General features: G+C 66.7%; 5 protein-coding genes, 1 long non-coding RNA gene and 1 other non-coding gene across 17 annotated transcripts in view; 3 read left to right on the top strand and 4 right to left on the bottom strand.

Moving 5' to 3' along the window:
• The window catches only part of FLNA (filamin A), a 40,027-nt gene extending 39,572 nt beyond the window's left edge, over window positions 1-455 (top strand). For both annotated transcript variants that reach the window (XM_062635539.1, XM_062635538.1), the window contains one exon: window positions 236-455. In XM_062635539.1, the coding sequence (XP_062491523.1) occupies window positions 236-423 (188 nt within the window). In that variant the 3' untranslated portion in view covers window positions 424-455. The remainder of the gene's footprint in view (window positions 1-235) is intronic.
• Window positions 456-3,118: 2,663 nt separating this feature from the next.
• RPL10 (ribosomal protein L10) overlaps window positions 3,119-27,876 on the top strand; it is a 47,382-nt gene continuing 22,624 nt past the window's right edge. For 2 of the 4 annotated variants that reach the window (XM_062635536.1, XM_062635534.1), the window contains exons 1-7: window positions 3,119-3,212; window positions 3,330-3,369; window positions 3,461-3,519; window positions 3,606-3,713; window positions 3,796-3,934; window positions 4,479-4,641; window positions 5,069-5,231. In XM_062635536.1, the coding sequence (XP_062491520.1) occupies window positions 3,347-3,369; window positions 3,461-3,519; window positions 3,606-3,713; window positions 3,796-3,934; window positions 4,479-4,641; window positions 5,069-5,224 (648 nt within the window). In that variant the 5' untranslated portion in view covers window positions 3,119-3,212; window positions 3,330-3,346 and the 3' untranslated portion in view covers window positions 5,225-5,231. Of the gene's footprint in view, window positions 3,213-3,329; window positions 3,370-3,460; window positions 3,520-3,605; window positions 3,714-3,795; window positions 3,935-4,478; window positions 4,642-5,068; window positions 5,416-11,551; window positions 11,562-27,876 lie in introns of those variants that run through there. The other 2 variants (XM_062635535.1, XM_062635533.1) reach the window with 2 other exon arrangements.
• Window positions 4,269-4,411, top strand: LOC134172438 (small nucleolar RNA SNORA70). The gene has a single exon (XR_009967917.1). It is a non-coding gene; the product is annotated as a small nucleolar RNA SNORA70 (small nucleolar RNA).
• Window positions 5,491-9,964, bottom strand: PDZD4 (PDZ domain containing 4). Its single transcript, XM_062635537.1, has 8 exons — window positions 9,715-9,964; window positions 8,562-8,794; window positions 8,088-8,163; window positions 7,900-7,998; window positions 7,674-7,736; window positions 7,495-7,596; window positions 7,142-7,240; window positions 5,491-6,950 (listed from the first exon to the last, which is right to left on the bottom strand). Exons 1-8 carry the CDS (start codon window positions 9,772-9,774, stop codon window positions 5,850-5,852), a joined length of 1,833 nt encoding a protein of 610 aa, XP_062491521.1. The 5' UTR covers window positions 9,775-9,964; the 3' UTR covers window positions 5,491-5,849.
• L1CAM (L1 cell adhesion molecule) lies at window positions 11,289-25,384 on the bottom strand. 7 transcript variants are annotated; one of them, XM_062635527.1, is made up of 29 exons: window positions 25,276-25,384; window positions 23,077-23,183; window positions 22,708-22,722; window positions 22,461-22,566; window positions 22,188-22,375; window positions 21,590-21,712; window positions 20,999-21,169; window positions 20,483-20,594; window positions 20,222-20,406; window positions 19,793-19,924; window positions 19,273-19,416; window positions 18,487-18,598; window positions 18,244-18,410; window positions 17,794-17,953; window positions 17,598-17,722; window positions 17,235-17,336; window positions 16,946-17,143; window positions 16,586-16,656; window positions 16,037-16,262; window positions 15,784-15,902; window positions 15,462-15,696; window positions 14,882-15,004; window positions 14,264-14,437; window positions 13,780-13,902; window positions 13,376-13,540; window positions 13,043-13,174; window positions 12,651-12,723; window positions 12,421-12,432; window positions 11,289-11,545 (listed from the first exon to the last, which is right to left on the bottom strand). In XM_062635527.1, the coding sequence occupies exons 1-29, from the start codon at window positions 25,323-25,325 to the stop codon at window positions 11,344-11,346; spliced, it is 3,852 nt and encodes a 1,283-aa protein (XP_062491511.1). In that variant the 5' UTR covers window positions 25,326-25,384; the 3' UTR covers window positions 11,289-11,343. The 7 variants fall into 7 exon arrangements, with proteins under 7 accessions (XP_062491511.1, XP_062491506.1, XP_062491508.1 ...); XM_062635522.1 differs by having other exon boundaries at window positions 25,180-25,340; XM_062635524.1 differs by having other exon boundaries at window positions 13,055-13,174; window positions 25,180-25,340.
• Window positions 24,061-24,834, bottom strand: LOC134172435 (uncharacterized). Its single transcript, XR_009967916.1, has 3 exons — window positions 24,752-24,834; window positions 24,431-24,512; window positions 24,061-24,349 (listed from the first exon to the last, which is right to left on the bottom strand). It is a non-coding gene; the product is annotated as an uncharacterized LOC134172435 (long non-coding RNA).
• Window positions 26,363-27,772, bottom strand: SSR4 (signal sequence receptor subunit 4). The gene is made up of 6 exons (XM_062635521.1): window positions 27,616-27,772; window positions 27,328-27,446; window positions 27,175-27,249; window positions 27,012-27,101; window positions 26,844-26,909; window positions 26,363-26,589 (listed from the first exon to the last, which is right to left on the bottom strand). Exons 1-6 carry the CDS (start codon window positions 27,656-27,658, stop codon window positions 26,485-26,487), a joined length of 498 nt encoding a protein of 165 aa, XP_062491505.1. The 5' UTR covers window positions 27,659-27,772; the 3' UTR covers window positions 26,363-26,484.

Below are 27,876 nucleotides of genomic sequence, written 5' to 3'. Positions count from 1 at the left end.
ACCCCTGTGTGAGCCCCCAGTGACCTCCCTCCATAGGTGATACACCCCCCTCGGGACCCCCCCAATGACCCCCTCATAGGTGACACCCTCCCTCTAACACCCCCACCCAATGCCAGCCCCCAAGAGCGCCCCTGAGCCCTCCTTTTGGGGGTGGGGGAGCTGCTTTTTGGGGGCTCTCAGCTCCTGTTTCGGGGGCCGGTTCTGAATGGCAAAAGTGTCTTCCCCCATTCCATAGGGAACAACATGCTGCTGGTGGGGGTGCAGGGCCCGCGCTGCCCCTGCGAGGAGATCGTGGTGAAGCACCTGGGGAACCAGCTCTACAACGTCAGCTACGTCCTGCGGGAGCGCGGCGACCACCTCCTGGTCATCAAGTGGGGCGAGCACCACGTCCCCAACAGCCCCTTCCGCGTCACCGTGCCCTAGGGGGGGCCCGCGCCCCCCCGGCCACCCCCACACCCGCCATGGGGGGGGATGGGCTTTAACTCGCTCCGGGACCCACGGATCCACTCTGGGACCCACAGACCCAATGGGGGGGAGGCACCTGCCCCGCTTCGGGGGGGACCCAGACCCAGCTGGGGGCATCCAGACCTGCTATGGGGGGTCTTCAACCCACTATGGGACCCACAGACCCGCTATGGGGGGTCTTCAACCCACTATGGGACCCACAGACCCGCTATGGGGGGGCATCAACAAACTATGGGACCCACAGACCCACTATGGGGGGGCTTTAACCCGCTATGGGACCCACAGACCCACTATGGGGGGTCTTCAACCCACTATGGGACCCACAGACCCACTATGGGGGGTCTTCAACCCACTATGGGACCCACAGACCCGCTGTGGGACCCACAGACCCACTATGGGGGGGCATCAACAAACTATGGGACCCACAGACCCACTATGGGGGGGCTTTAACCCGCTATGGGACCCACAGACCCACTATGGGGGGTCTTCAACCCACTATGGGACCCACAGACCTGCTATGGGGGGACCGAGACCCACTATGAGGACCCCCAGACCCACTTCGGGGTGACACAGCCCCACTTCGGGGACCCCCTCCCACTATGATGCCCCCACCCCCAACCCAGGGTCCTGCTTTGGGCCCCACCACTGCCGCCCCTCCCCCACCACCACTTTCCCGCCCCCCCCCCACTTTTTTGGCCCCCGCCTCTCCCCCATTTTTTTTTATTTTATTGGAATTTTGTACCAGCCGCGGGGGGGCCCCTCCCCCCCCCCAATAAACTCGTTCTGCTTCAGCTGCCTCCAATGGGGGGTCTATAGGGGCAAAGGGGGACTGTAGACAGGGGGGAGGGACCTATGGGGGGCCTATTTAGGGGGTGGGACACGGAAATGAGGATGGATGGGGGGAGCTGTATGGGGGGAGGATGGAGGGGGGCCTATGGGGGCTATAGAGGGGGGCGAGCTGTGGGGCCAGGGTGGGAGGGGTGTATGTGATGGGGGGATGGGGGAGACCCCTATGGCGGGGGGGCACCTATGGGTGCGGGTGGACGGGAGGGCACCGGGGGACCCCATCTATGGGGGGACAGCCCCCATATGGGGCTGAGGCAGAGACTGCGGGTGCTCCCTTCCCCATATAAGGACTTATGCAAACGAGGCCCCGCCCACACGGGGGCGGTGCCATGCAAATGACACGAGTGACGTCATCGACGCCATCAAATCAGCTGCCGGGACGCAGCCGCACACAAATCCCTCCCCTCTGCGCATGCGCCCACTTCCTGCCGCTCAAGGGCCGCGCTCTCTGATTGGCTCCTGACGCTCTACGGTGGGGGAGGGCGCTGGAGCCGCGCCGCCGCCTCTGGTGGGTGAACGGCGCCGGATCCCCCCATAGCCCCCTATAGGTCCCCCCCATAGCCCCCTATAGCACCCCATAGCCCCCTATAGCACCCCTAGCTGCCCCCCATAGCCCCCTATAGCACCCCATGCCACCCATAGTCCCCCCATAGTTACCCCCCATAGCCCCTATAGCCCCCCATAGCCCCCTATAGCCCCCCATAGCCCCCTGCTGCCCCCCATAGCCCCCTGCTGCCCCCCATAGTCCCCTATAGCCCCCTATAGCACCCCATAGCCCCCTATAGCACCCCATAGCCCCCTGCTGCCCCCCATAGTCCCCCCATAGCCCCCTATAGGTCCCCCCCCCATAGCCCCCTATAGCACCCCATAGCCCCCTATAGCCCCTATAGCACCCCCCCATAGCCCCCATAGGGCACCCCACATAGCCCCCCCCCCATAGCTCCCCATAGCCCCCCCCCTATAGCCCCCATAGCCCCCCATAGCCCCCTAGCTGCCCTATAGTCCCCTATAGCCCCCTATAGACCCCCTATAGTCCCCCCATACCCCCCATAGACCCCCTATAGCCCCCCCATAACCCCCTATAGAACCCCTGTAGGACCCCCATAGCCCCTATAGGACCCCATACCCCCCATAGCACCCCATAGCCCCTATAGCCGCCCATATAGCCCCCTATAGCCCCCTATAGCGCCCCATAGCCCCCTATAGCCCCCCATAGCCCCCTATAGCCCCCCATAGCCCCCCATAGCCCCCCTATAGCACCCCATAGCCCCTATAGCCCCCCATAGCCCCCTATAGCCCCCCTAACCCCCATAGCATCCTATAACCCCCTATAGCCCCCATAGCCCCCTATAGCCCCCCATAGCCCCCTATAGCCCCCCATAGCCCCCTATAGCACCCCATAGCCCCCTGCTGCCCCCTGCTGCCCCCCATAGCACTCTATAGCCCCCCATAGCCCCCTATAGCCCCCTATAGCCCCCATAGCCCCCTATAGCCCCCATAGCCCCCTATAGGACCCCCATAGCCCCCTATAGCACCCCCATAGCCCCCTATAGGACCCCCATAGCCCCCTGCTGCCCCCCATAGCCCCCTGCTACCCCCTATAGCCCCCCATAGCCCCCTGCTGCCCCCCATAGCCCCTGCTGCCCCCCATAGCCCCCTGCTGCCCCCCATAGCCCCCTATAGCCCCCTATAGCCCCCCCATAGCCCCCTATAGCCCCCTGCTGCCCCCCATAGCCCCCTGCTGCCCCCCCTGCGGCCCCGGCACCCAGCGGCTCCTCCAGGGCCGGCCAGAAGCCGCCGGAAGTGCGGTGCTGCGGGGGGGCGTGGCCGGAAGCCGAGGGGCGGGGATGCTATAAAAGCCGCGCGCAGGCGCCGCCGCCCTCTCTTTGGAGCTGGGCGAGGTGAGCTCCGCGCCGCGCCGGGCCGGGCTGGGCCGGGGGGGTCATGGCGGGGTCATGGCGGGGTCATGGCGGGGTTCCCGCCCCTCCCCCCCCAACCCTCCCCGTTCTCTCCCGCAGGTCCCGGAGCCGCCGCCATGGGCCGCCGCCCGGCGCGATGGTGAGGCGCGTGACGTCAGCGCGGAGGGGGTGGTGACGTCATTGAGGGGGTGGTTTTGGGGTTCCCCCATTAATCATCACCTCCCCCCCAGTTACAGGTACTGCAAGAACAAACCGTACCCCAAGTCCCGCTTCTGCAGAGGGGTCCCCGGTGAGTCCCCAACACGCCCCCAAAAACCCCTCTTCTGGGGGCCCCCTTGATCGCCCCCCATTGATCCCCCCGTTTCCCCTCCGTAGACCCCAAGATCCGCATCTTCGACCTGGGCCGCAAGAAGGCGAAGGTGGACGAGTTCCCGCTCTGCGGGCACATGGTGTCAGATGAGTACGAGCAGCTCAGCTCCGAAGGTGCGTGTGGGTCCCGGGGGGGGCTCTGTGGGGTGAGCCTGGGGCATAGGGTGACCCCTCCCGTGGTGTTTGTGCCCCCCAGCGCTGGAGGCCGCCCGGATCTGCGCCAACAAGTACATGGTGAAGAGCTGCGGGAAGGACGGGTTCCACATCCGCGTGCGCCTGCACCCCTTCCACGTCATCCGCATCAACAAGATGCTCTCGTGCGCGGGGGCCGACAGGTCAGGGTGAACCCCCCAAACCGGAGGGGGGCCCACAGCCGGGGGGGGGGAAGTCAGGTTGTGCCGTGGTGCCTCCATCCTCATCCCATCGGGAGCTCAATGCCACCCCCATATCGACCCCCCCCATTCTGCCCCCAGTTTTGGGGTGTTTCTGGAGTCAGGGCTCCACTGGGACGTTGGGGGGATTTCTCAAAGGGGGGGCTACCCCCCGCTGCTGCAGTGGATTCCTGGGGGGGGACTTTGGGATGCAAACTCCATTGGCTGGGTTGCAATATGGGGATGCCCCTGTCTCCCTGTGGGGGTACCCCCGGGGGTCCTCCTGCCCCCCTCCCACCCGCAGCTAATTAAGCCGGCCGTGGCCCCCCCCCCCGATGGGGTCCCGGCGTGCAATGGCTGCGCACAGCACCCCCTCGGCTGTGTAGGGCACCCCACTGCCCCCTCCTCAGTGGGGCGCTCCAAGGGGCCGGGGGCACAGCCCTTCCCCTCCCTCCCTAGGGCTGGGTGTGGGGGTGCCCCCCCTCACCCCCCATCATCCCCCCCCCAGGCTGCAGACCGGGATGCGCGGCGCCTTCGGGAAGCCGCAGGGGACGGTGGCGCGGGTGCACATCGGCCAGGTGATCATGTCCATCCGCACCAAGGCCCAGAACAAGGAGCACGTGGTGGAGGCCCTGCGCCGCGCCAAGTTCAAGTTCCCCGGGCGCCAGAAGGTACCGGGAGGGGGGACCCCAATGGGGGCGGGCTCAGTGTCCCCAATGGGGAAGGGATCCCTGTGTCCCCAGTGGAGTGCGGGTGTTCGTGTCACCCCAGGAGCTGCTCTTCAGGAAGGGAGACTCGGGGGGGGGGGCACAAATGTTGATTTGGGGGGATGTCTCGTGGTGTCTTCCATAGTGTGCCCCATGCCATGGTGTCCCCCGTAGGACGTCCTGTGGTGTCTTCCATGCGGTGTTCCCCATCGGTTATCCCATGGCGTCCTATAGCTCCACCCAGTGCTCCCAGTGGATGGGACACACACCAGAACGGGGGACCCATGTGCCCCCCAAACGTGCGGGGGGGGTGGGAGCTTGAGGCATATCTCATGGGGTGAAGGGGAGGTTCTGGGGTGCCGCTGACCCCGTCCCTGCCCTTCCCCCCCAGATCCATATCTCCAAGAAGTGGGGCTTCACCAAGTTCAACGCCGACGCCTTTGAGGAGATGGTGGCTCAGAAGCGCCTCATCCCCGACGGCTGCGGCGTCAAGTACGTCCCGTGCCGGGGGCCGCTGGACCGCTGGAGGGCGCTGCACGCGGCCTGAGCCCCCCAAACCCCGCTGTGGGACCTCCCGGCAGCGAGCACCGCCAGGGGGCGCACTTGCAGGGAGGGGGCGCTCCTCCAGGTGGGTGCGGTTCCCCACCTCCCAGTGCGCCCTCTGGCGGGTGGGAGGACTTGGGGGAGGCCCCGTGTCGCTTTCGGGGGTCCTGGCACAAATAAAGGTCTGTGGAGCCCCTCCCCACTGCATTGCTCTGGTTTTTGTGGGGGGAGGGGCTTGGGCCCCCCATAGATGCGGCTCCACAACTGGGGTGAAATGAGTAAAAATGAGGCTTTGCTTTATTCCCAACGTGGCCCCTCCCCCCCCCGGGGCTGTACAGACAGGGTGGGGGCGGGGCAGGAAACGGGGGGGAGGGAAGGGCAGCACCTCAGGTTTGGGGGGCAGGGGGAATGGGGGGGTCACCGCGGGGGGGGCTATAAAAAAAAACTATAAAAACCCAAAACTTCACATTCACAGACGATGATGAGGGGGCGGAGGGGCGCTCAGCCCCCACTGTGCTTAGGGGAGGCCCCCATCAAATGAGGGGAGGGGGCTGGGGGGAGGCGGTTTCCCGCTGTAGCACCAAGAGCCGGGGGGTTCCCCCCACAGCACAGTGGGGGCGGGGTCCCCGTTACACGGTGGTGACCGAGAGCAGGGGGCTCCCCCCACCGCGCCCGCCCTCGCCCCGCGCCAGCATCTCCTGGATCGTGACCCAGTTATCGAGGATGCGGCGGCTCCGCTTGCGGGGCCCGCGCCGGGCGGCCCCGGCCAGGGGGGGCGGCTCCGGAGCCCCGGCCCCGGCTCCCGGTCCCGGCGGCTCGGCCCGGCCCTGCAGGAGCAGCTCCCGCCGCCGCCGCTGCTCCCGCGCCCGGGCCAGGTGCTGCTTGCGCTGCTCGCGGCTCCAGTAGCGCCCGGTCTTGAGCTCGCTGCGGGCGTCGTCGTCCGTGGTGGAGCCGCCGCGCTCCTCCAGGATCTTGATGGCGCGGGCCTTGAGCAGCCGATCCCGGCCCGGCCGCTTCCCCCGCGGGCCCCCGCCGCGGGCAGCCCCGGCCCCGGCGCCCGGCACGGCCCAGCCCCGCGGCGGGGGGGAGCTGCGGCAGCTCTCGCCCGTGTTGTAGGCGCTGGTGCTGTCCCGCTCCGGCGCCTCCGAGATGTCGGCGAGGCCGCGCTCCCGCAGCCGCTCCGCCGCCTGCGCCCGCAGCAGCTGCCGGCACCGCAGCTCCAGGAGCCGCAGCTCCTCCCCGAGCAGCGCCAGCTCCGCGCCGCCGCCCGGCCCCGCCGCGCCCCGCCGGCCCCGCAGCTGCCGGTAGCGCCGCAGCTCGGCCGGGACCAGCGGCGCCGCTGCGGCCCCCGGGGAGAGCGCGGACCCCGCTCTGGCGCCGGGCATCACCCCGGGCCCGGATCCAGCTCCGGCTCTTCCACCCGACCCGCGGCCCGCGCCGGACCCGGAGCCGGGCCTTGCCCCGGGGCTCAGCCCCGATCCGGAGCCAGGGCCGGGTCTTCCCGCGGGCCCGGCGCGACCCCGGGGGCTGCCCCCGGCTGCGGCTCCGGTTCCAGCCCCGGGCCGGGCCGGGGGGGGGCGCCGCGGCGCCGGGCGCGGGGGGGTCCCGTCGCCCTCCTCCCCCCTCGGGTCGTGCTCGGAGCTCTCCTCGTTGCGGGTGCTCTCGTCCGTGCGCCCCACGCCGCTGTCCGGCTCCGCCCCCCGCGCGCAGGGGGTGGCGGGGCTGGGGGGCTGCGGGGAGGGGGTGGGGGGTGTCACCGGAAGCACCGCCCCCCCCCATTGCCCCCCCGAGCCATCTGCAGCCCCTTAACACCCCCGCTGACCCCACCGCTTCCATGGGTCCCCCCATACACCTGCTCCCCCCCTCACCAAGCTCCCTCCCCACCCCCATAGCCCCCTCCTGCTCCCCCCAGCCCCGGTACCTGTCCGGGGGGGCTCCAGGGCCGGCGCTGCCTCACGTCCCCGTCCTCATCAGAGCCGAAGTCATCGAGGAAATCCTCGCGGTCACTGTCCTTCCAGCGCTGCAGGACGGGCTCAGCACCCACATAGACCCCTACAGACCCCCCTGTAGACCCCCCTACAGCCCCCCCGATAGACATCCTAAAGAACCCCCATAGACCCCGTATAGACCGCTCTACAAACCCCCCATAGACATCCCAAAGACCCCCTACAGACCCCCCACAGACCCCCTGCAGGCCCCCCTCTAGACCCTCCCTATAGACCCCCCCCACAGACCTCCTCATAGACCCCCATGGACCCCCCCCCAGGGCCGTACCTGGCTCTCAGGCCGGGCGAGCAGGAGGGAGATATTCGTTTGCTGCTCCTGGGTTAGGAAGGCCACAGCCTCCTCCCGGTCCTGCACCTCCACCCCGTTAATCTTGGTGGGGGGAGAGGTTCATAGCAATCAATGGGGGCAATGCCCCCCCCCCCATGCGCGCCCCCCCCAAACCCCACCTGGATGATGCGGTCGCCCTCGCGGATGCGCCCATCCTTGGCCGCGATGCTGTTGGGGTTCACCTTGGGGGGGGGGCACACAAATGGGGCAGTCAGCACCCTCAGTGCCCCCCCCCAAACCCTCCCCCTCCAGCCCCATTGACCCAATTACCCCATGAGGCTCCTCTCCATGGGGGTACTCCAGCCCCCCTGCATTAGGCACAGTGGGGACCCCACCCCCAAATACCTCCCCCACGTAGATGCCAGCATCCTCCTCGCCATCGGTGCGGTAGCAGACGGTGAGGCCCAGCTTGTCCCGGTGGCTGCTCTTGTACAGCTCCACCTCCTGCGGGGACCATGGATGGGGGGATCCCCAATGTACCAGAGCCCCCCCCTCGAGCAGACCCAGCCCCCCCCCCAGCACCAGGGGCTCACCTCGTACTCCAGCTCCTCGGGGCGCTCGGGGTCCCCCAGGTCCGTGGGGTCGAAATAGTCATGGGGCAGCGGGGGGCTGGAGGGGAAGAAGCATTGGGGGCGGGGGGTCCCAAAGGGTCTCTTGGGGGGGGAGTCTAAAGGGCTCTAAGGGACATTGGGGGGGTAAAGAATGTGGATAAGGGAGAGGGGGATGGTTGGGGGGCCTAAAGAAGGAGGGTGGGCTTCCAGAGGGTGGCTGGGGGGGGCTCCATGGGGGTCCCCAAGGGCCCTCAGGAGTGTCTATGGGGTGCAGAAGCATCTATGAGGGTACAGAATGGGTTGGGAAGACCCTGGGGGTCCAGGAGGGGCCCTATGCGTGAGGTACCCCATAGATGGGTGCCGGGGGGGGTCTACACCGCCCTGCATAGGGACAGGGGGTTCCCCAGGGTTTCTGGGGGGTCCCTATGGGGTGATGCCCCATGGGGGGTCACTCACGGCTCGGCCCCCCCGAAGCTGATGTCCGTCTGGGTCCCGCTGTCCACCAGCCCCACGGTGGGGCCTGGGGGCGGTGGGGGGGGAGGTCCCGGTCCCCCCCAGGGGGCCGCCCCTGCGGCGGGAGGGGGGCGGCCCCGCGGGCTGCGGCGCAGCACGTGCAGCACCAGCGGCTCCTTCGACCCCCGCGGGCCCCCCCGGGCCGGCTCCCGCCGCGGCCCCTCCCTCCCGCTCACCTGGGGGTGCGCGGGGGGGTCAGGGCACAGACACCCCCCACGGAGCCCCCAACTCCCCCCCCCGGAGCCCCCAAACCCCCCCCCACGGAGCCCCCAACACCCCCCCCCCGGAGCCCCCAAACCCCCCCACGGAGCCCCCAACCCCCCCCCCCCCCCCCCCCCCGGAGCCCCCAACCCCCCCCCCCGGAGCCCCCAACCCCCCCCCACGGAGCCCCCAAACCCCCCATCGCCGCTCCCACCCCGCCCCTCACTCCCCCCCCCCAGGCTGCCGCCCCCCCTCCATTGTCTGCTTCTCGCCCGCAACGGTTGCCATGGAAACCGGAGGGAGGTGGGCGGGGCCAGAGGAAGGGGGAGACCCCCCCATGGGTGTGGCAGGACGCCCCCCCCCGGCCCCACAGCCCAGACCCCTGCCCCATAGACCCCATTGCCCCTCCCCATGGACCCCATTGCTGTCCCTATACCCCTCATCACCCATTCCCACAGCCTCTATAGCACCATTATCTGTCCCTATCGCTCCGGCTGTGTCCCCCCCACACACCCCTACAGCCCCCATTATTTGTCCATACAGACCCCCCCCAACACCCCATAGCCCCCTTACCCACCCCCACAGCTCCTATATGTGTCCCCCCACACCCCTTTCCTGGCCATATAGCTCTCATCACCCATCCCCGCACCCCTACGGCTCCATCACCTGTCCCTCTACCCACCATTACCTGTCCCCACACCCTATAGCGCCCTTACCTGGCCCTATATCCCCTCCCAACACCTCCTATAGCCCCCGTTCCCCATCCCCACACCTCCTATAGCCCCGTTCCCCATAGCCCCACACCCCCTTTAGCCCCCGTTATCTATAGCCCCACACCCCTATAGCCCCGTTCCCCACAGCCCCACGCCCCGGTGTGCCCCCGTCCCGCCGGTACCTGCAGCATCACCCGGTGCTGCTCCTCCGGTTTCTGCACCACGCACATGTTGCAGCCCATGGCGGGCCCGGCCCAGCCCCGCCGCGCCCGGTCTCGAACCCGCGGCCCCGCGATGTTCAGCCCCGGGCCCCGCCGCGCTGCGGGGGGGGGCGGTGGCAGCAGCGGCCCCCCCGGGCCCCCCCGGCCCCCATCGCGGCGGGAGGGTCCGGCGGGGCCGCGCCGGTTCCGGTTCCGGTTCGGGCCGGTTCGCTCCGGTTCCGCCGGCGGCGGCGGCGGGTGGTGGCTCCGCGGCGATGGCGGCGGGAGGGGCGGTGGGGCTGGCAACGCCCCCTCCGAGAGGCCACGCCCCCTCCATAGCCCCCCATGGACGCCCCTACATCCCCCTATGGACCGCTATAGCCCCTCCATACGCTCTCTATAGATCCCCTATAGATTCCCTATAGTCCCCCATGTCCATCCCTGGCAGCCCCTCCACATTCCTCTATAGCCCCCCTGCCCCTCCATACACTCTCTATAGATCCCCTATAGCCTCCTCCCAGTCTCCTAGAGGCTCCCAAACCTCCACAGCCCCCTATAGACCTGACTCCGACTCACTATAATTGTGTACACACACACACACCCCGCCCCGGAGCATCACACTCTCCCAAGCCCCCTATAGATAGACCCCCCCAGCCCCTATAGCCCCCCCCCCCATCGCCCCCAGCCTCATTCTCACAGGTTCCTCCTTTATTTCATCGTTTGTTCCCGTTTTCCGCCCGTTTCGCGTCGCGCCGGGGCCTGAAGGGGGGGAAGGAGGGGGGCACACAGGGATCGGCGGCTGCTTCCGACCGGTTGGGGCCGTTTTGGGGGCGTTTTTGGGCCGTTTCCACTTCTTTTCCTTGGAGGGGTTGCGGGGGCGGGGGGCTAACGCAGCTACACACCAGCGCACGGGGGGGGAGGGGCGGGGGGGATTTGGGGGGCGGGGGTGTTTGGGGGCCGGGGGGGGCCGCGGGGTGATGCCAAGGCCTCGCCGTGAGATGCATTCAGAGATGGGGGGGCGTTGGGGACCTCCCAAAACCCCGAGGGCCCTGAAGGGTTATGGGGGGGTGGGGGCTGGAATATGGGGAGCAAAACCACCCCCCCCTCAATTTGGTCTAAAGAGATCCCCGGCCGCGGGGGGGCCTTGGGGTTTGGCAACATCCAGCGGGGGTCCCCGCCCCCCCCGTGAGGCGCTTTTGGGGTGCTCTGCCCCCCCCCCAACCCCCCATTGCACAGGGGTGGCACTGCGGGATCCCCCCCTTTGGCAGTGGATGGGGGTGGGGGGGCCCTTAGTGGGGGCTAAGGAGGGGGTTGGGGTCCCCTTTGGCTTTGGGGAGATCCCTTTGCAAAGGGGGGGCTCTGGGGGGTTACCAGAGCTGAGGGCGGGGGGGGGGGGGCAATGCCATGAAGGGGCTCCCATGATGCTGCGGGGCTCGCTCAATGCTGTGGGGTCCCCAGCACCATGGGAACCCCCCAGTGTCATGGGGGGACTCCCGCAGTGCAGGGGGTGGGGTCCCCAGTGCAATGGGCGTCCCCCAATGCCATTAGGAGGTCCCCAATGCAATGGGTGCTCCCCAACGCCACGGGGGGGCCCCATCCCAGGGGTCCCCCCTAGTCGAGGGGCGCGGCGGCGCCGGGGCTGGCGGGCCCGGAGCCGCGGGTGCCGCTGTACTGCCCGATGAAGGAGCCGTCCTCGTTGAACTGCACGTCCGCGCTGCCGCCGTAGCCCGCCAGGCTGTCGTCACTGCCCAGCGCCGCGCCCGCCGCGCCCAGCGACCGCCCCGAGCTGCGCGACGCCTTCTCCTCGCCGTCACTGCCCGCGGCACCCAGCGACACCCATTGGTACCCAGTGATACCCAGTGACATCCATTCATTGACACCAATTGGTACCCACTGATACCCAGTGACACCCATTGATACCCACTGATACCCATTGACACCACATTGATACCCACTGACACCCATTGATACCCACTGATACCCAGTGACACCCCATTGATACCCACTGACACCCATTGATACCCCATTGACAAAACAGTGACATCCATTGATACCCACTGATACCCATTGACACCCACTGATAACCACTGATACCCCACTGACACCCAGTAACAACCATTGGCACCCCATTGACACCCCTTGATACCCATTGACACCCCATTGACACCCATTGATGCCCAGTGATACCCAGTGACACTCATTGATACCCACTGACACCCACTGATAGCCAGTGACCCCCATTGGCACCCATTGAGACTCACTGATACCTAGTGATACCCCACTGACACCCAGTGATACCCATTGATATCCCATTGAGACCCATTGATATCCCATTGAGACCCATTGATACCTAGTGATACCCCATTGACACCCCATCAACACCCAGTGACACCCCATTGATACCCATTGACACCCACTGGTACCCAGTGATACCCACTGATAGCCACTAATACCCCATTTGCACTGACTGACACCCATTACACCCCCATTGGCACCCCATCCCACCACCACCACCCCACTGGCCCCCTCCCATGCTGTGGACTCAGGGTGGGATGGGGGGCACTGGGACATGCAGGTGGCTGCTGCAGGGAGGTACATACACATCAAGACCCCCCTCGCAAAAGGTCCCCCCACAGCACTCCCCAGGGGTGCTGTGACCCCCTTGCCCCATTCCCACCCCCCCCTTACCTCTCCAAGGACCTGCATGAGCCCCAGTGGCAGTGGGGAGAGACAGAGCAGCCGGGGGCAAAAGCATTGGGTGGGGGCAATTAATTAACAGGGGGGCGAGCAATTAGGGGGGGCAATTAATGAAGGGAAGGGGAAGCAACAGGTGCCCAGAAGCTCTGCCCCCCCATGACAAACCCAGCCCCCCCACACTCGCCCCCCATTAAATACCCCCCCATTAGCCCCCCACCCACCTGTACTCCCCAAAGGTCTCGTCCTTCATGGGCCGGGCCTCCGAGTCTGCCTGTGTGTCCTCCTTGTCCTTCACTGGGGGGGCACAGCACGCTTGGGGGGCAGCACCCCCAGAGTTGTCATCCCCCAATGCTGTGGGGACCCCCCCCCCAGCCTCCCTGCAGCTGTGGGTACCCCACACATGCCCCAAGGAGCAGCCATTCCCCCCACAAAGACGCCTCCATCTCCTGAAGACCCCCCTGTCACCTGAGTCCCCCTCAATCACTTGGTGGCCCCCCATAACCTCAAGGACCACACAATTGCCTCAAGGCCTGTACCCGGGTGATGAGGGCCCGGGGGGGCCCGGGGGGGCCCGGGGGGGGTCCGGGGGACCCCGGGGGGGCTCTGGGCTCACCCGAATACTTGCCCCCCTTGCTGCGCTTGATGAAGCAGAGGATGAGGAGCAGCAGCAGCAGCAGCACCACGGCACTCACGAAGCCGATGAACCAGCCCTCGGTGGCAAAGCCGCTCGCGGGACGGGGCAGCACTGGGGAGAGCATGGGGGGGGTGAGAAAGGGGTTTGGGGAACCCCCGCGAGCAGTTTGAGGGATGCTCCAGGGGAAGAGGTGGGTTTGGTGGGGGGGAAAGGCGGGTTTGGGGCAGGAAAACGCCATTTCAAGGCATGAACTGGCGGGTTTGGGGTCCCCCTCCCTCCCGCAGCACTTTGGGGGTGCGGGGGTTCACTCACGGGTGCCGTTGGTCTGCACCTCGCTCTCCCAGAAGGGGATGTGGTGCCCCGAGTGGTTGCGCCCCACGAACTGCACCCGGTACGAGGTGCCCGGGCTCAGGTCCCGCAGCCGGAACAGCCCCAGCGAGGAGTTGACGGAGCCGGAGTCGTGCCAGGACCCCTCCGCTGGAGGGGGGGAGAGGAGGGCTCAGTGAAACACCCCCCCCATAACGTACCCATGGGCACCCCCAGTGCTCATGCGGGTACATTGCCCACATCCCACCTCTTTCCCCATCACCCAATGGACCCCCCCCATTCCTCTCCTTACTTGCAGGTAGTCCCTCAAGTGCCACAGGGGCCAACCCAAACTCCATTTCCACCACCCCCCCCCCCCCCACCCCCCCATCCCAGTGGGGCTCTCTTACTGGTTTTGCTCATGTACTGGACCTTGAACTCGATGTCAGCCTGGGGGTGGGCGAGGGTCCAGTGCAGCACCGTGAAGTCCTCGCCCACCTCTCCCACCACCACGCTCCCCAGCACCGGCAGCACTGCAGAGGGGGGTGTTCAAATAGGGGGGTGTCCCCAGGAACAGAGCCCCCCCCATATCACCCTTGCCTTGGCAGTTTGGGCTCTCCACAGGATGATCATGGGGGGAGATGGATTTCTTTGGGATCCATTGAGGAGGGACTGGTGGATGATGGAGTCCATTGGAGTTTATTGGGGGGGTCATGGGGGGAGTTAGGGGGGGAGATCTCAAGGGGGCATTTCCAGGCCCCTCCATGGTGGTTTTGGGGTCCCCCTGCAGGGGTCTCATGGAGCCCGTCGTGGTTTCAAGGCAGTTTCGAGCTCCCCCCCCCGCGGCACCGGACGCCCCCCCCCCCCAGCCCCACGCGGTACCGGGGCACGCACCGGGCTCGGGCCGGAGGCTGCCGATGCGCAGCACGGGGGCGCCGGGCCCGACCCGGCTCAGGGCGCGCAGGGCCAGGCGGTACCGGGCGTGGGGCTGGAGCCGGCCCAGGGTCGTGTTGAGGGTCCCGGCGGGGAACGAGAGCTCCTCCGGTGGCTCCTCCTCAGAATGGTTCTCTACGGGGGGGGGGGGAGGGCGCGGAATCAGCGCACACCGGACCCGGGATCCGCCCCCGGGACCCCCAGTGCTCCCAGATCCCCATCCCAGTGCTCCCAGATCCCCATCCCAGTGCTCCCAGATCCCCATCCCCGTGCTCCCAGATCCCCATCCCAGTGCTCCCAGATCCCCATCCCAGTGCTCCCGGTCTCCCAGATCCCCATCCCAGTGCTCCCAGATCCCCATCCCCGTGCTCCCGGTCTCCCAGATCCCCATCCCCGTGCTCCCGGTCTCCCAGATCCCCATCCCCGTGCTCCCGGTCTCCCAGATCCCCATCCCAGTGCTCCCAGATCCCCATCCCCGTGCTCCCGGTCTCCCAGATCCCCATCCCATTGCACCCAGAGGCCAGCCCCAGCGGGTGCTCCTCATTCCCCCAGCGCCCCATCCCCGTGCCCCCAGCGCACCAGGCCGGTACTGCAGCCGGAACCCCGTCAAGACGCCGTTCGGGTGCCGCGGCCGCTTCCACTCCAGGGCGAGGGTGGTCTCGTTCATCCGCTCCACGTGCAGCTCCTCGGGGGGACCCGGCACTGGGGGGCGGCAGCGTCAGGGACACCCCCCCGCTCCCCCCCCGCGGCAGGGAGAGTGGAAGAGCCCTGGGACAGCGGGGAGCCCAGGTGGGGAGAGGGGGGCTCTGCGGTATTTGGGGGGCACCAGGCAGGGTTGAGGGGTCCCAGGATGGAGCTAGGGGTCCCCTGGGGTATTTGGGGGTCCCCAGGCAGGGTTGGGGTTTCCCAAGATAGAGCTAAGGGTCCCCTGAACTATATGGGGGTCCCCTGGACTATATGGGGGTCCCCAGGCAGGGTTGGGGGTCTCCAGAATGGACTTAGGGGCCCCAAGGAGGGATTTGGGGTCCCTGGGCAAGACTGGGGGTCCCGGGGATGCACTTGGGGCCTCTCATGGGCACTCTGGGGGGGCTCCGGGGGGTGCCATAGGGCGCTTGGGGGTTCCCATGGGGCAACTCCCATCACGGGGGGGGGCTCTCACCGCCCTCGGGGGTGTCGAAGTGTATCTCGTCGCTGGGGGGGCCGTCGCCGCGACCGTTGAACACCAGGACCCGCAGCCGGTACCGGCTCCAGGGCCGCAGCCCCCCCAGCAGCACCCCGCGGGCCTCACCCGGCACCGCCAGCACCCGCGGAGGCGGGGAGGCGGCTCCGGGGGGCGCGGGGGGGACCTGGCGCCGAGAGCGCTCCCCCACCCAGCCCTCGTGCCAGTACAGCACCTATGGGGGGGATACAGACATCAGGTAATGGGGACCCCCCCAAAGCACCCCCCAGCACCCATAAACTGAGCCCCAGCACCACCTCACCCGGAAGCCTCGGAGGTGGCCGCGCAGGTCGAGGGCGGGCATCGTCAGGCTCCAGCGCACCCGCACGCTGGTGCTGTTCAGGATTTCGACCCCCACGTTTTCGGGGTACACCAACGGCACTTGGGGGGGGGGGAGCAGTCACAAACACATCAAGGGGGGGACACACACCACTAGGACCCCCCCCCCATAGGGGCTATTCCCAGAGGGGTGTCCCAAAATGCACCCATGGGGGTGTTGGGGGGCCCCCACTCACGGTCCTCCCCCGAGTAGCCGATGGTAACGGCGGGCTCGGGGCCCTTCCCGAAGTCGTTGAGCGCCTGCACCCGGATCTCGTAGGGGCTGAACGTGGGGGTGCCCGCGACCACCACGGGGGGGCCCGGCACCGTCTCCTCGTGCCACCGGCCCCCCTCCGGCTCCAGGGGGCGCCACTGCACCCGGTACCGCACCTCGGCCGCGTTCCAGTCCCCCGGCGCCAGCGGCTGCGGGCACGGCCTCAGCGCCCCCTCCCCGCACCCCAAATACCCCCAGCCCTCCCCCGCCCCAACACCCCCTGCACCCCAAATACCCCAAACAACCCCCGTACCCCAAACACCCCCCTGCACCCCCAAACCTGCCCAAGCCAATGTGAACCCCTCCCAAACCTGCCCCAAGGAAATGGTAACCCCCCCAAATCCCACTAGCCCCCTCCAACCTGCCGCAAAACAATGGGAGCCCCCCCAAATCTGCCAGAGACCCCCCAAACCTGCCCCAGACCCCCCAAAACTCCACTGGGACCCCAAAACCCTGCCCTCCCCCCCGGTACCTGCCAAGTGATGATCATGTTGCTGGTCTCATTCCCTTCACCTTTCACCCCCCCGGGGTTGCGCTCAGGGGCTGAGGGGGGAGGGGGGGGGAAGCTCAGAGACCCCCCCAAAAACCCTTTCTCCCCCGCCCACCTGCTTTGGGTGGTCAATACCCACTGGGGGATGATATAGAGGTATAGGGAAGGGTTTTGGGTGCCCCTGGGGGGGGTGGGGTCCCTTGGGGGGGCTCATGCTCCCCAGGAATGTTGGTGGGGGGAAAGAGGTTTGGGGGTCACCCAGCCGTGGGCGGGGGCTGGGGTGCAGATGGGGGGTTTGGGGTGCTGGGTGGGGGTGTTTGGGGCTCGGGGGAGGTCACTTACCCGCGGGGGCGGTGGTGATGGGCTCACTGGGGACACTAGGCTCCCCGCGTCCGTAGGCGTTGGCAGCCAGCACACGGAAGCGATACTGGCCATAGGGGGAGAGCGTGAGCTGGGCCCAGGGCTGCCCCCCCGGCACTGTCACCCGCTCCACGAAGCGCCTGCCACCGAACAGCTCCTCCTTCTCCTCCACCACGAACTCTGGGGGGGGGGCACGGGGGGTTGAGTGGGGCTCCTAAGCCCCCAACCCCCCCAGACCATTCAGGACCCCCCCCCAAGAACCCCCTCTTACTCTCCACGGGGCTGTTGTTGTCATCCCCCGGGGTCCAGCTCAGCCGGACCTGGCGCTCGTCAACCTCCAGCACCTGCAGGTCCCGCACAGGGCCCGGCCGGCCTAGGGGGAACTGGGGTTACTGGGGGTGACTGGGGCAGAATCATGTCAGGACCGTGGGCAGAACTGAGAGGTTCCAGAGGCAGAACTGGGGGGGTACCAGGGGCAGGATGTGGATGGCACCATGGGCAGAACCAGGGGGTATCATGGGTAGGACCAGGGTTGCACCATGGGCAAAACGGGAGATTTTGGGGGTTTTGCAGGCTTATGGAGTTTTGGGGGCCCCCCCATAATCCGTCCCCCCCCAGTGCAGGTGCTTCTCACCCACAACCCGGAGCTGTGCCTCGGCCTCGACCGCATCCAGCTGGGTCCAGGCGCGGCACCGGAACGTTCCCTGGTCCACGTAATCCACCATGGTCACTGTCAGCGTGTCCCCACTCAGCACGTACCTGCAGGGCCGCCCCCATCAGCCACCATTGGGGACCCCCCCGAGACCCCCCAAGCCCCCCTGTGTCCTCACTTGTCACTATCGGCTGTGTCCTGGAGGCGCTGCCCATCCCGGTACCACACAAGCCCCCGCGGTGACAGCCCCGGGTCGAAGGTGGCACTGCAGCGGAACGTCACCGTCTGTCCCTTCTTCGCCGTCATGCTCTGGGGGGGGACCTCGATGCGTGTCGCCACTGACATGGGAGGGAAAGGGTTAACAGGTAAGGGGCAGGAAGGGTTTGGGGTGTTTATGAGACTCTTGGAGGCCCCAGGTATGGTCTGGGGGGCTCTATGAGGCTCTTGGGGATCCCAGAAGAGACCTGGCTGGTGCTGGGGGACCATGGAAAGGATTTGTGAGGCCTAAAGGGGCTGGGGGGCGGGGTGTCCTAGGAAGGACGTAGGAGCCTCAGGAGGGCTCAGGGGGTCTAAGCAGCCCCTGGTGGAACCCAGGAAGGATTTGGGGGTCCCGGAGGGGTGCGGGTACCTCTAACATCGAGGTGGGCACTGACACTGTCGTTGCTGTGCGCATTGTGGGCCTTGCAGGTGAAGGTACCGGCATCCCCCCGCACCACTGGGCCCAGGCGCAGGGTCCCATTGGTGAACACAAAGGCCCGGTCATCCTGCAGCGCTGGCTCCAGCCCTGGTGTCAGCCTTGGGCGGGGGAAAAGAATTGAGGGGGGCTTTAGGGGGTCTGGAGGGGGTTTGGGGGGGTGGGGAGGGGTCTCACCACTCCACGGTGGGTGCAGGGGCCCCGAAGGTTCGGCAGTGCAGGAACACTGTCCGGTTCTCCACCACCGCGTACGGGGTGTCATCCGCTGTCAGGATCTTCACCGGCAGCTCTGGGGGAGGGAGGCAGGGATGGGAATGTGGAGGTGGGACCCCCCCCAGACTTCCAAATCCCCCTCCAAACCTCCCACATCTTCAAGGCAGCCCCATCCATCACCACAGCAACAGGTACCCCATAGAGGGGTCCATCACTGCAGGGTTGCCATAGGAGCAGTGATTGATGAGGCAGGTTGCCATAGTAACCATCTCCAGGCTGTGTTGCCATGGTGATGGCCAGGTGAGGGACCTGTTGCTATGGTAATGGCTGGGGGGAACGGCAGTTACCATGGGGGTGGTTGCTAAGGGGTTACCAGCAACCCCTTGCTGATAACTAGCTGGTTGCTAGGGGGGGACACGGTTGCCGTGGAGATGGTTGCTGGGGTGGGGATGTGGTTGCTGGGGAGGGGAGGGGATTTGGTTGCTGGGGGACCCCCATCTGTGGCCGGGGAACACCATCACACAGGGATGTGGTTGCCAAGGCAACGCCATCACCACAGGGACCAGTGCCAGGGAGGATGCGGTGGAGGGGGATGCCGTTGCCATGGCGACAGCTGCCAGGGCCAGCCTGTTGCTGCAGGGATGGGGGTACCCGGGGGAACCCCCTGGCTGGGGGAGGGCTGGGGAGGGTTCCGGCTGCCGGGACACTCCCCATGTCACTACACCCCCCCCCAAAACACCCCTCACGCACCTATGACGTAGACAAAGGCGTTGGCCAAGAGGTGGCCGTGGCTGTTGTGGGCCTCGCACTGGGCCACCATCGTGTCGTTGGGCTCCAGTCGTGACAGCACCAGCGCCCCGTCCCGCACCACACGGCGAGCAGAGCCCGGCACCTCTGCAACGGCGCAGTGAGGAGCCCCACAGGGTCCCAGGACCCCCACACAGCCCCTGGGACCCCCCACCACCCCTGGGACACCCACCCCCCCCTCATATCCCACTACCTCCCAGGGACCTCGCCACAGCCGGGGATCCCCCCACATTGCTCAAGGACCGCCCCCCACCTCCCTGAAGATGAGGACTCTCCCCCACCCCCGGGGATCCCCTCACAACCTCCCCCTCTACCCCACCCCCAGGGACAACCCCATATTCCTTGAGGATCCCCTCACTGCATCCCTAGGGATCCCCACGCCACCCCCCATGCATTAATCCCTTCCAGAGAGCCCCAGAAGGACCCCGACCCCCCAGTAACCCCCAGCCCCCCCCCCCCATACCGTCGATGGGGACGCCATTGATGCGCCAGGAGAGGAGGGGCCGGGGCTTGCCCTGCACAGCACAGTCCAAGCGCGCTGCCTCCCCCGGCCCGAACAAGCCGCTCTGTGGCCTCCGCACCCAGTATGGGGCCGCTGTGGGGGTAAGGGGGGACGTCAGGGACCACCACACCCCCCCCAGTGCCTCCCAGTTCCCATGCTGGTGGCACCCATTACCCCCCCCCACCCCCTAGTGCCTCCCAGTTCCCATGCTGGTGGCCCTCATTACCCCCCATACACCCCCCAGTGCCTCTCAGTGCCCCCAGTTCCCATGCTGGTGTCCCCCACTACCCCCAGCACACCCCACAGTGGCTCCCAACAGTTCCCAGCGTCTCTGCTTACTTCTCAGTGCCCCCCACCTCCCACCCCAGCAGCTCCCAGCGCCCCCCGTACCCTCCACGGTGACGAGGTGGCTGCGCCGCGCCTGGCCCTGGCTGTTCTCGGCCACGCACTCGTACTCGCCGTCGTCCGCCTCCTCCACATCCCGCAGCCGCAGGGTCTTGTTGAAGTTCTCCAGCGAGACCCGGCCCAGCGGGAGGGGCCCGTTCAGCCGCTGCCACCGCACCGACGGCGTGGGGCTGGGGGTCCCCGCGTCAGAGACGGGACAGGGACCCCCTCAGCATTCCCCGACACCCCAACCCCCCCCAGACTCACAGCCCCTCGGCAATGCACTCCAGCACCAGCGTCCCCCCCCGCAGGGCGATGTGGGAGGGCTGCGGGTCCCGCGGCACCACGAGCCGGGGACGGCGGAACTGCACCATGTTACCTGAGGGGGGGGAAGGGGTTAGTGGCGGGGAGGCAGCCCCAGAGACCCCTCCCCAAGGCATCAGTGCTCTCCTGTACTCCTAAAGACCCCCCTATGCTGCAGGCATCCTCCATACACTTAGAACCTCCCCATTATGAGCTCCAAGACTTGTCGCAAGGGTCCCCCATTCACCAAGAGACACCCTGAGTTCCTCCCATACTCACAAAGACCCCCTCACAGTGGGCTTTTCGGGGGACCCCAAACCAGGGGTGTTGATTGATCTCAAAGTGTGTGTGGGAAAACACAGGGCAATTGTGTGGATGCTGCAGGGCTGCAGTGGGGTTTCAGGAGTGGGGGTCAAGGTGAAGAAGAGACTTGGAGGGGGGGTAAAGGGTCTTTGGGGGTCTCTGGGCCCCCCCACATACTGGGGGCGACGCGGAGGTCGAGGGGCTCCTTCTGGATGATGGTGCGGGGGCCCAGGTAGTGTGCGTGGCAGATGTAGTCAGGGTGACTGTCCCGCACCAGCGCGTTGGCGAAGTACAGGAACCCGTCCTGGCCCATGCTGACCCGTGCATCCTGCGCGATGTGCACGATGCCTGCAGGGACAGCGGGGGTCAGGGGGGCCCCGACACCAGGGGAGAACCGGGACATTGGGGTGTGGGGTGCAGCAGAACACTGGGATATGATGGAGTGTGATGAGGGGGTAAAGGGGCATCAGGACCCAAGGGGTGATATGGGGTGCTATGGGGTGGCAGAAGGGTTAAGGGATGCAGGGGGGTCCCATGGGATTGGAGGGTTCAGTGGTGTGTAGTGGGGGTGCCAAGGGGTTAAGGGAGTACAGGGTGATCAGAGGGTCTGATGGGGATGAGAGAGGGGGTAGTGGGGTGCAGGGGGGTCCCATGGGGTTCAGTGGGTTCAATGGGGTGCATAGGGGCAGTATACTGGAGCAGTGAGGTGAGGGGATAAGGGGTGAAGGAGGAGCCACCCCCCTCCCCCCAGTCCTGCCCATTGCTCACGACTGTTGAGCCAGTAGATCTTGGGGGGCACAGCGCTCTTGGGGGGGTCACAGGGCAGCACCACGGGGTCCCCCTCCTCCACCTCCACCGGCAGCACCTTCTCCTTGGGCCACTGCGGCGTGTCTGGGGACCACAATGGCTTGGCAGTGGGCCCAAACCAGGCAGGGACCCCCCAAAACCAGCCAGAGACCCCATGTGTCCCCCCAAACCAGGGACCTCCAGTGAGGGCTCATGAGAGGAAATGGGGGTGCAGTGGCTTTATGCTGACCCGGTGGGAACTGGGGGCTCATAGGGGGATTCTGGGGACCCTCAGGGGCTCTGAGAGGGTTTAGGGGACCCTCACAAGGCTCTGGGGCACCCTGGGTGGATCTAGGGAACCCCAGAGCCGATTATGGGGGATTCAGAGGGGCTTTAAGGGACCTCATGGCAGGTTTTGGGTCACTGGGTGCAGGTTTAGATGCTGGGGGGCACTGGGATCAGCTCGGTGGGTGCTGGGGGCACTGGAATCAGCTCCGTGGGTGCTGGAGCACTGGGATCAGCTCGGTGGGTGCTGGGGCACTGGGATCAGCCCAGGTGGGTGCCGGGGCCCCGCTCTCACTCTCGGCGATGACGCGGCTCTCGGTGGACAGCGCCGTGCCCAGCGCGTTGGTGGCAGCGCAGCGGTACCGGCCCTGCAGGCGCCCGGCCAGGCTGGCGTTGATGAGCAGCGTCCCGGAGCCCGGCGCCAGCGACACCCCGGGGTGCTCCTCGGGCACGAAGGGTTCGTCCTCCCGCGTCCAGCGGTACCTGCAGGCCCGGCTCCGTTACCGGGGGCCGCGGGGGGGCACCGGTGGGGCGATGGGGAGGGATGTGCGGGTGGAACCACACTCACTGGACCGGGGGGTTGCCGGTGGCCGCGCACTTGAGCACCACATCATCGCTGGGGAACACAACGAGCTGCTCCGGGGGCTGCTCCGTCAGCTCGGGGGGCTGCAGGACTGCGGGGGGGGGATGTCAGTGGGGTGGGGATACCCCATGGGGACTCCCCCCAGCAGAGGCAAGGACCCCACGGGGACCTCAGGGAGCCTTCCCCAAGCCCCCCACCCAGCGACACCAGAGCCCCCCCCCCCCCGACTCACAGTCGTGCTGCCCGTCTGCACCATCCGGGGGGGCAGGGAGGGGGGAAGAAACACAGCAGTGAGCGAGGGGGGGCACGCCCCCCCTCCAGGCATGCAGGGCCCTTGTGAGCCCTCGTGAGCAGCCGAGATGGGGTGGGGGGCAAAGAGCGTGCAAAAGAAGGGTCCTCGTGCAAAGGTGCGGGCAGGCCTCGTGCAGGGGGGAGGTCCTCGTGCAGGGGGGGTCCTCGTGCTCAAGAAGGGGGCAAGTGTGCGAGGAGGGGTCCTCGTGCAAAGGCGCGGGGTTCACTCGTGCGAGGGGTCCTTATGCCAAGGGGTGAGCGCGCAAGGAGGGGTCCTCGTGCAAGGAGGGGGGGTCCTCGTGCCACTCACACTCCTGGGGAATGGTAATGGTGGCTCCAGGCCCCCCCAGCACCGGCAGCAGGAGCAGGATGAGGCTGAAGCCCCGGGGCAGCGCCATGGCCGGGGCGGGCGGCAGCCTGGGGGGGGGACACGACGGGACAGAACACACGGGGGTGTGTGTGTTTGTGTATGGGGGGGGCAACACCAGGAGCCCACCCTCCCCATCTCCATTGTGTAGCGGCCACCGCCTCCCCTCCCCATCCCCCCCCCGGATGCGCCCGTTGCCATGACAACGGCTGATGAGGAACCTGTCACCTTGGCTCGGGACCCGCACGACCCCCCCCGAGACCCCCCCTCTTTGCTGCCCCCCCCTTCCCCTCGCCTCAGCACCGCGGACAGAGCCGCCCCGCCCGGCTCTTCCCAGCACCCCCCCCCGGGCGGAAACGGGGGCGGCCCCGGCGGGAACAAGGCGCCGTTGTTGACCCCGAATTCCTTCGGGGGGTGGGGGGAGAGGTGCCCCCCCTTCCCCTCCCCCCCCCCCCGAGCTGCCCCTCCCCCCCCCGCGGCCGCGGGAGCTGCAGGTGGGGGGAGGGGCGGCGGCACCTGTAGGGAAATCACCGGGGGGGGAGGGGAACCGGATACCCCCAGACCCCCCCCGGTGTCCGGACACCGCCCCGGGGGGGGACGAGACAGGGGCGGTTCCATCGAGTGTGTGCTCCCCCCCCCACCGACCCCACCCATCTGTTGGACGCGGGCCGGGACCCCATAGAGACCCCACAGCACCCACCCACCCCTATAGGGAGGGCACAGAGACCCTACAGAGCGCACCCAGCCCCACAGAGACCCCACAGCCCCCACCCACCCCTATAGGGATGGCACAGAGACCCTATAGAGCGCACCCGGCCCCATGGAGATGGCAGAGAGACCCTATAGAGCCCCCTCAGCCCCATAGGGATCTCACAGAGCCCCCAGTCCAGCCCTATAGGGACCCCATGGTCTCATGCACAACCCGTTGCCTCAGCCCAGCCCTATAAACACCCTATAGACCCATCTGTACCCAGCCCAGCCCCACAAATACCCTATAGAGCCACTTGTATCCCAACCCAGCGACATAGACACCTGATAGAGCCATCTGTACCCCAGCCCAGGCCCACAGACACCCTATAGATCCACCTTTATTTCCATCTGGACCTATAGTATTCCTACAGAACTGCTTTTGCCTCAGTTCTGACCCCCCAGATGCTCTATAGGACTGTGTTTGTTTCAATCCCATGCACATGAAGACACTATAGATCACATTCACCTCAGCCCAGCCCCATAGCCACCAACAGACCCACATTCACCTCAGCCCAGCCACATATGCACCCAATAGACCCACATTTACCTCAGCCCAGCCCCATAGCCACCCAATAGACCCATATTTACCTTAGCCCAGCTTCATAGCCACCCAATAGACCCACATTTACCTCACCCAGCCCTACAGAGCACCAATAGACCCACATTTACATTAGCCCAGCCCCATACACACCCCACAGACCCACATTTACCTCAGCCCTATGGAACACCAATAGACCCACATTTACCCAGCCCAGCCCTATGGAGCACCACTAGACCCACATTTACCTCAGCCCAGCCCTATGGAGCACCTATAGATCCACCCTTCCCTCAGCCCAGCCCCATAAACACTCAGTAGAACCACATTTACCTCAGCCCAACCCCATACAGACCTTAGAGATCCACCCTTCCCTCAGCCAAGCCCCCTATACACCCAATAGACCCACATTTACCAATAGACCCACATTTACCTCAGCCGAGCCCCATAGCCACCCAATAGACCCACATTTACCTCAGCCCAGCCCTATGGAGCACCAATAGACCCACATTTACCTCAGCCCAGCCCTATGGAGCACCAATAGACCCACATTTACCTCAGCCCAGCCCTATGGAGCACCAACAGACCCACATTTACCTCAGCCCAGCCCTATGGAGCACCAACAGACCCACATTTACCTCAGCCCAGCCCTATGGAGCACCAACAGACCCACATTTACCTCAGCCCAGCCCTATGGAACACCAATAGACCCACATTTACCTCAGCCCAGCCCTATGGAGCACCTATAGATCCGCCCTTACCTGAGCCCCGGCCCCGCGGCTCTTCCCGCAGCCGCGCCTCCCGCCCCGCCACCCCCGGTCGCTGTTCCCGTTGCCGCCGCTCCCCCCCCCCGGTACCTGCTCGCTCCGCTCCCAGCTCGGGGCTGCGGCTGCCGCGGGGCTGACATAATCCGCCCGCAGGCCCCGCCCCCTGCCCGGCCCCGCCCCCACGGCCTCACCCTGAGCCAGCCCCGTGGTGGGTGGGGCGCACCCTTGGGTGCCCCACGTGAAGGGAGGGCCCCCCCACCCCATTCCCGGCAGTGACAGCCGGGGAACGATGGGAACCCCTCCCCGCCCTGAGGACACAGGAGTGCAATGGGGAGACCCCCCCCGTATGGACCCCCTGTGAGGTCAGACACTATGTCACTGGTGACATCACCCCTGTCTAGAGCCGGGTGTGATGTCATCAGACAGCAGGCGCCGGTGGGGGGGGCACAGACCCCATCACAGACGCAGGGAGGAGGTGGTGGAGGGAGACCTTTATTGGGTTACAGCAGCAGGGACCCCCCTGCCACTGGGGACCCCCCAGGGCAGTAACCATGGGGCTGTGGAACTGGGGACCCGGGTTCGTCCCCAGTGCTGGGTGCACGCCTCGTGTCCCGTGGGCGCTCCTGTGAGCGCAGCCAAAGCTCCTTACGGCCAAGCCAGGCCTTCACCGTAGTCACAGGGCTCTAGGGAAGCCGAATCCCACCTCCCGATGGCTGCTGCCGTCTTCATCCTGTGCCTGTCTGGGGGGGGGTCTTTAAGAGCAAAGTGATCAGGGCCAGCAGCGATTCAGACTTCACCCCAGGCATGGGTCTAAAGCCCTTCCCATGCAGCTCGCTGTGACGCTGGCTCGAGCAGGCACAGCCACCCTGTGTCCCGTGCCCAGCTGCAGGAGCCCCTCATTCCTGGTGGTTCCACAGCCCCAGGAGCTTGTGTGCTCCTGCTCTGCGTTCACAACTGTGCTTAAAAACCCAATGCAAAGCCAAAGAGGAAGCGGCTTCGGCTGAAGCGAACCCTTCACATTGCTCAGCATGGGGGAAGCCTCAAGACCCTCCGTTTCAAGGGGTGTAACAGCAACACAGCCCCCTCCACAATGGGCCCTCTCCGATGCTGAGGACACCCCCATCTTGGTGGGTTCCACCCCCCCAGTATCCAGACCCAGCCCCACCCCAATGTTCTTCACTGTTCAGCCCCATCCCCATATTGAAGGGGTGCCCCATTTGGGGGATCAATGTTAGGGACACCCCATTCTCACCAGGACGTGTGGGACCCCCGGGGGGGGGCGGGGCACTGAGGGAGGGGCTATGCCTGGATGCTGCTCTTGGTGCTGAAGGCCAAGTAATAAACCAGGAGGCCGATGGTGGCCGCCACGACCTCGGTTGACACCCAGGGACCATTCCATGCGCCCTATAGAAACGTGGGGGGGGTGGTGTCACTGCTGCTCCCCCCTCCCCCCCAAACCCTACCCCCCCAGTGCCACATTAAACCCCACCCTCAAAATCCACCCCAAAATCTCACCCTGGGGCACCCCAAAACACAATCCCCCCTTTAAGATCACCCAAGCCCCCTCCAACACACCCAAATCACCCCAGTTTCAGCCCGAACACCCATGGACTCCCCCATATCCACAAGGACACCCCCCCAGGACCCCCCCAACTCACCCTATGGTCCACATTGACAGTGAAGAGGGGCCGGACCCGGGACACGTCCTCGTTGTTGCGCTGAGCCTGAAGCGGGGGTGGGGGTGGGGGGGAAGGGGTTCAGAGCCAGGTTGGGGGCACCCATCACACCCCCAGCTCCATGGGGGTCCGTAGGGGGGAGGGGGGCACCTTCCGCAGGGCGCTGTAGGACTCCTCATCGAAGAACTTCACCTCGTAGGTGCCCGATTGGGCGCTGCGGTGCTCCAGGCTCCACGACACCTATGGGGGGTGCAGTGAGCGCTGACCCCATAGACTCGTCCTCATAACCCCCTATGGGGGACCCCGGGTTCACCTGGTAGCGCCCCACATCCTGCCCGCGGGTGACGGGGAACTGCTTCCCGTTGACATCGGCGTAGAGAGCCACGTTCTGCAGGGGGGAAACGGGACCGGAGTGAGGCGGGGACGAACCGGGAGCCCCTCCGTAGACACACGGGGGGGGGCCCACCTGGGCGCCGTTCTTGCAGGCCAAAGAGATCTCCACCACAAAGACGCTCTCGGAGGAGATGACGGCGTCCGAGGTGGTGTAGTACGAGGGCACGATCGTGGGCTCCGGGCACGGCTCCGCTGCGGCGGGGGAGAACCAGGAGCCGGTGAGCACCGGTACCAGGACCGCCGGCTCCCCCCCCCCGCAACCCCTCCATAGGGTCCCAGTGCCCCGGGATCCCCGTCCGCCCCTCACAGGCCCCAGGACCCCCCGCACAGGCTTCCGGTACCCCCGCACCTTCCCCCGTACCCGCGGCACCGAGCGCCAGCAGCAGCAGCGCCAGCACCGCCATGCCTACCGCCCGCCCCTCACGGTCGAGCCGCGGACCAATCAGCGCCGCCCGCCACCGCCTCCCTCCCAATAAGCGGCAGGGAGGCGGGCCGCCGCGAGTCCTGTAGCGAATGGGAAGCGAGCTTTGCGTTTCGCGGGTGCCTACACCGCGAGCGACGTGGCCCGAGTGCCGCGGTGCCGAGCTTTGCGCATGCGCGGTGGCGCTGGCTACCGGATAAA

The sequence above is a fragment of the Pezoporus occidentalis genome, unplaced genomic scaffold (genome assembly GCF_034315485.1).
Source record: "Pezoporus occidentalis ecotype Australia unplaced genomic scaffold, CSIRO_AGI_Poc_V1 ctg456, whole genome shotgun sequence".
Lineage (NCBI taxonomy): Eukaryota > Metazoa > Chordata > Aves > Psittaciformes > Psittacidae > Pezoporus > Pezoporus occidentalis.
This window is presented reverse-complemented; position numbering and strand designations above follow the sequence as displayed.

Excerpts from the sequence above, each read along its gene's own strand:
- PDZD4 (XM_062635537.1), bottom strand. The coding sequence starts at position 9,774 with ATGGGCTGCAACATGTGCGTGGTGCAGAAACCGGAGGAGCAGCACCGG. Across the intron at positions 8,795-9,714 it reads AGCACCGGGTGATGCTGCAG|GTGAGCGGGAGGGAGGGGCC; the intron begins GTACCGGCGGGA and ends GCGCACCCCCAG. Across the intron at positions 6,951-7,141 it reads CCTGGAGCCCCCCCGGACAG|CCCCCCAGCCCCGCCACCCC; the intron begins GTACCGGGGCTG and ends CCCTCCCCGCAG.
- L1CAM (XM_062635522.1), bottom strand. The coding sequence starts at position 25,325 with ATGTCAGCCCCGCGGCAGCCGCAGCCCCGAGCTGGGAGCGGAGCGAGC. Across the intron at positions 19,925-20,221 it reads CCACCTCGTCACCGTGGAGG|CGGCCCCATACTGGGTGCGG; the intron begins GTACGGGGGGCG and ends TTACCCCCACAG. Across the intron at positions 18,411-18,486 it reads CCTGCACCCACCGTGGAGTG|GCTGACACCAGGGCTGGAGC; the intron begins GTGAGACCCCTC and ends CCCCCGCCCAAG.
- SSR4 (XM_062635521.1), bottom strand. The coding sequence starts at position 27,658 with ATGGCGGTGCTGGCGCTGCTGCTGCTGGCGCTCGGTGCCGCGG. Across the intron at positions 26,910-27,011 it reads CCTACAGCGCCCTGCGGAAG|GCTCAGCGCAACAACGAGGA; the intron begins GTGCCCCCCTCC and ends CCCCCGCTTCAG. Across the intron at positions 26,590-26,843 it reads CTGTCAATGTGGACCATAGG|GGCGCATGGAATGGTCCCTG; the intron begins GTGAGTTGGGGG and ends ACGTTTCTATAG.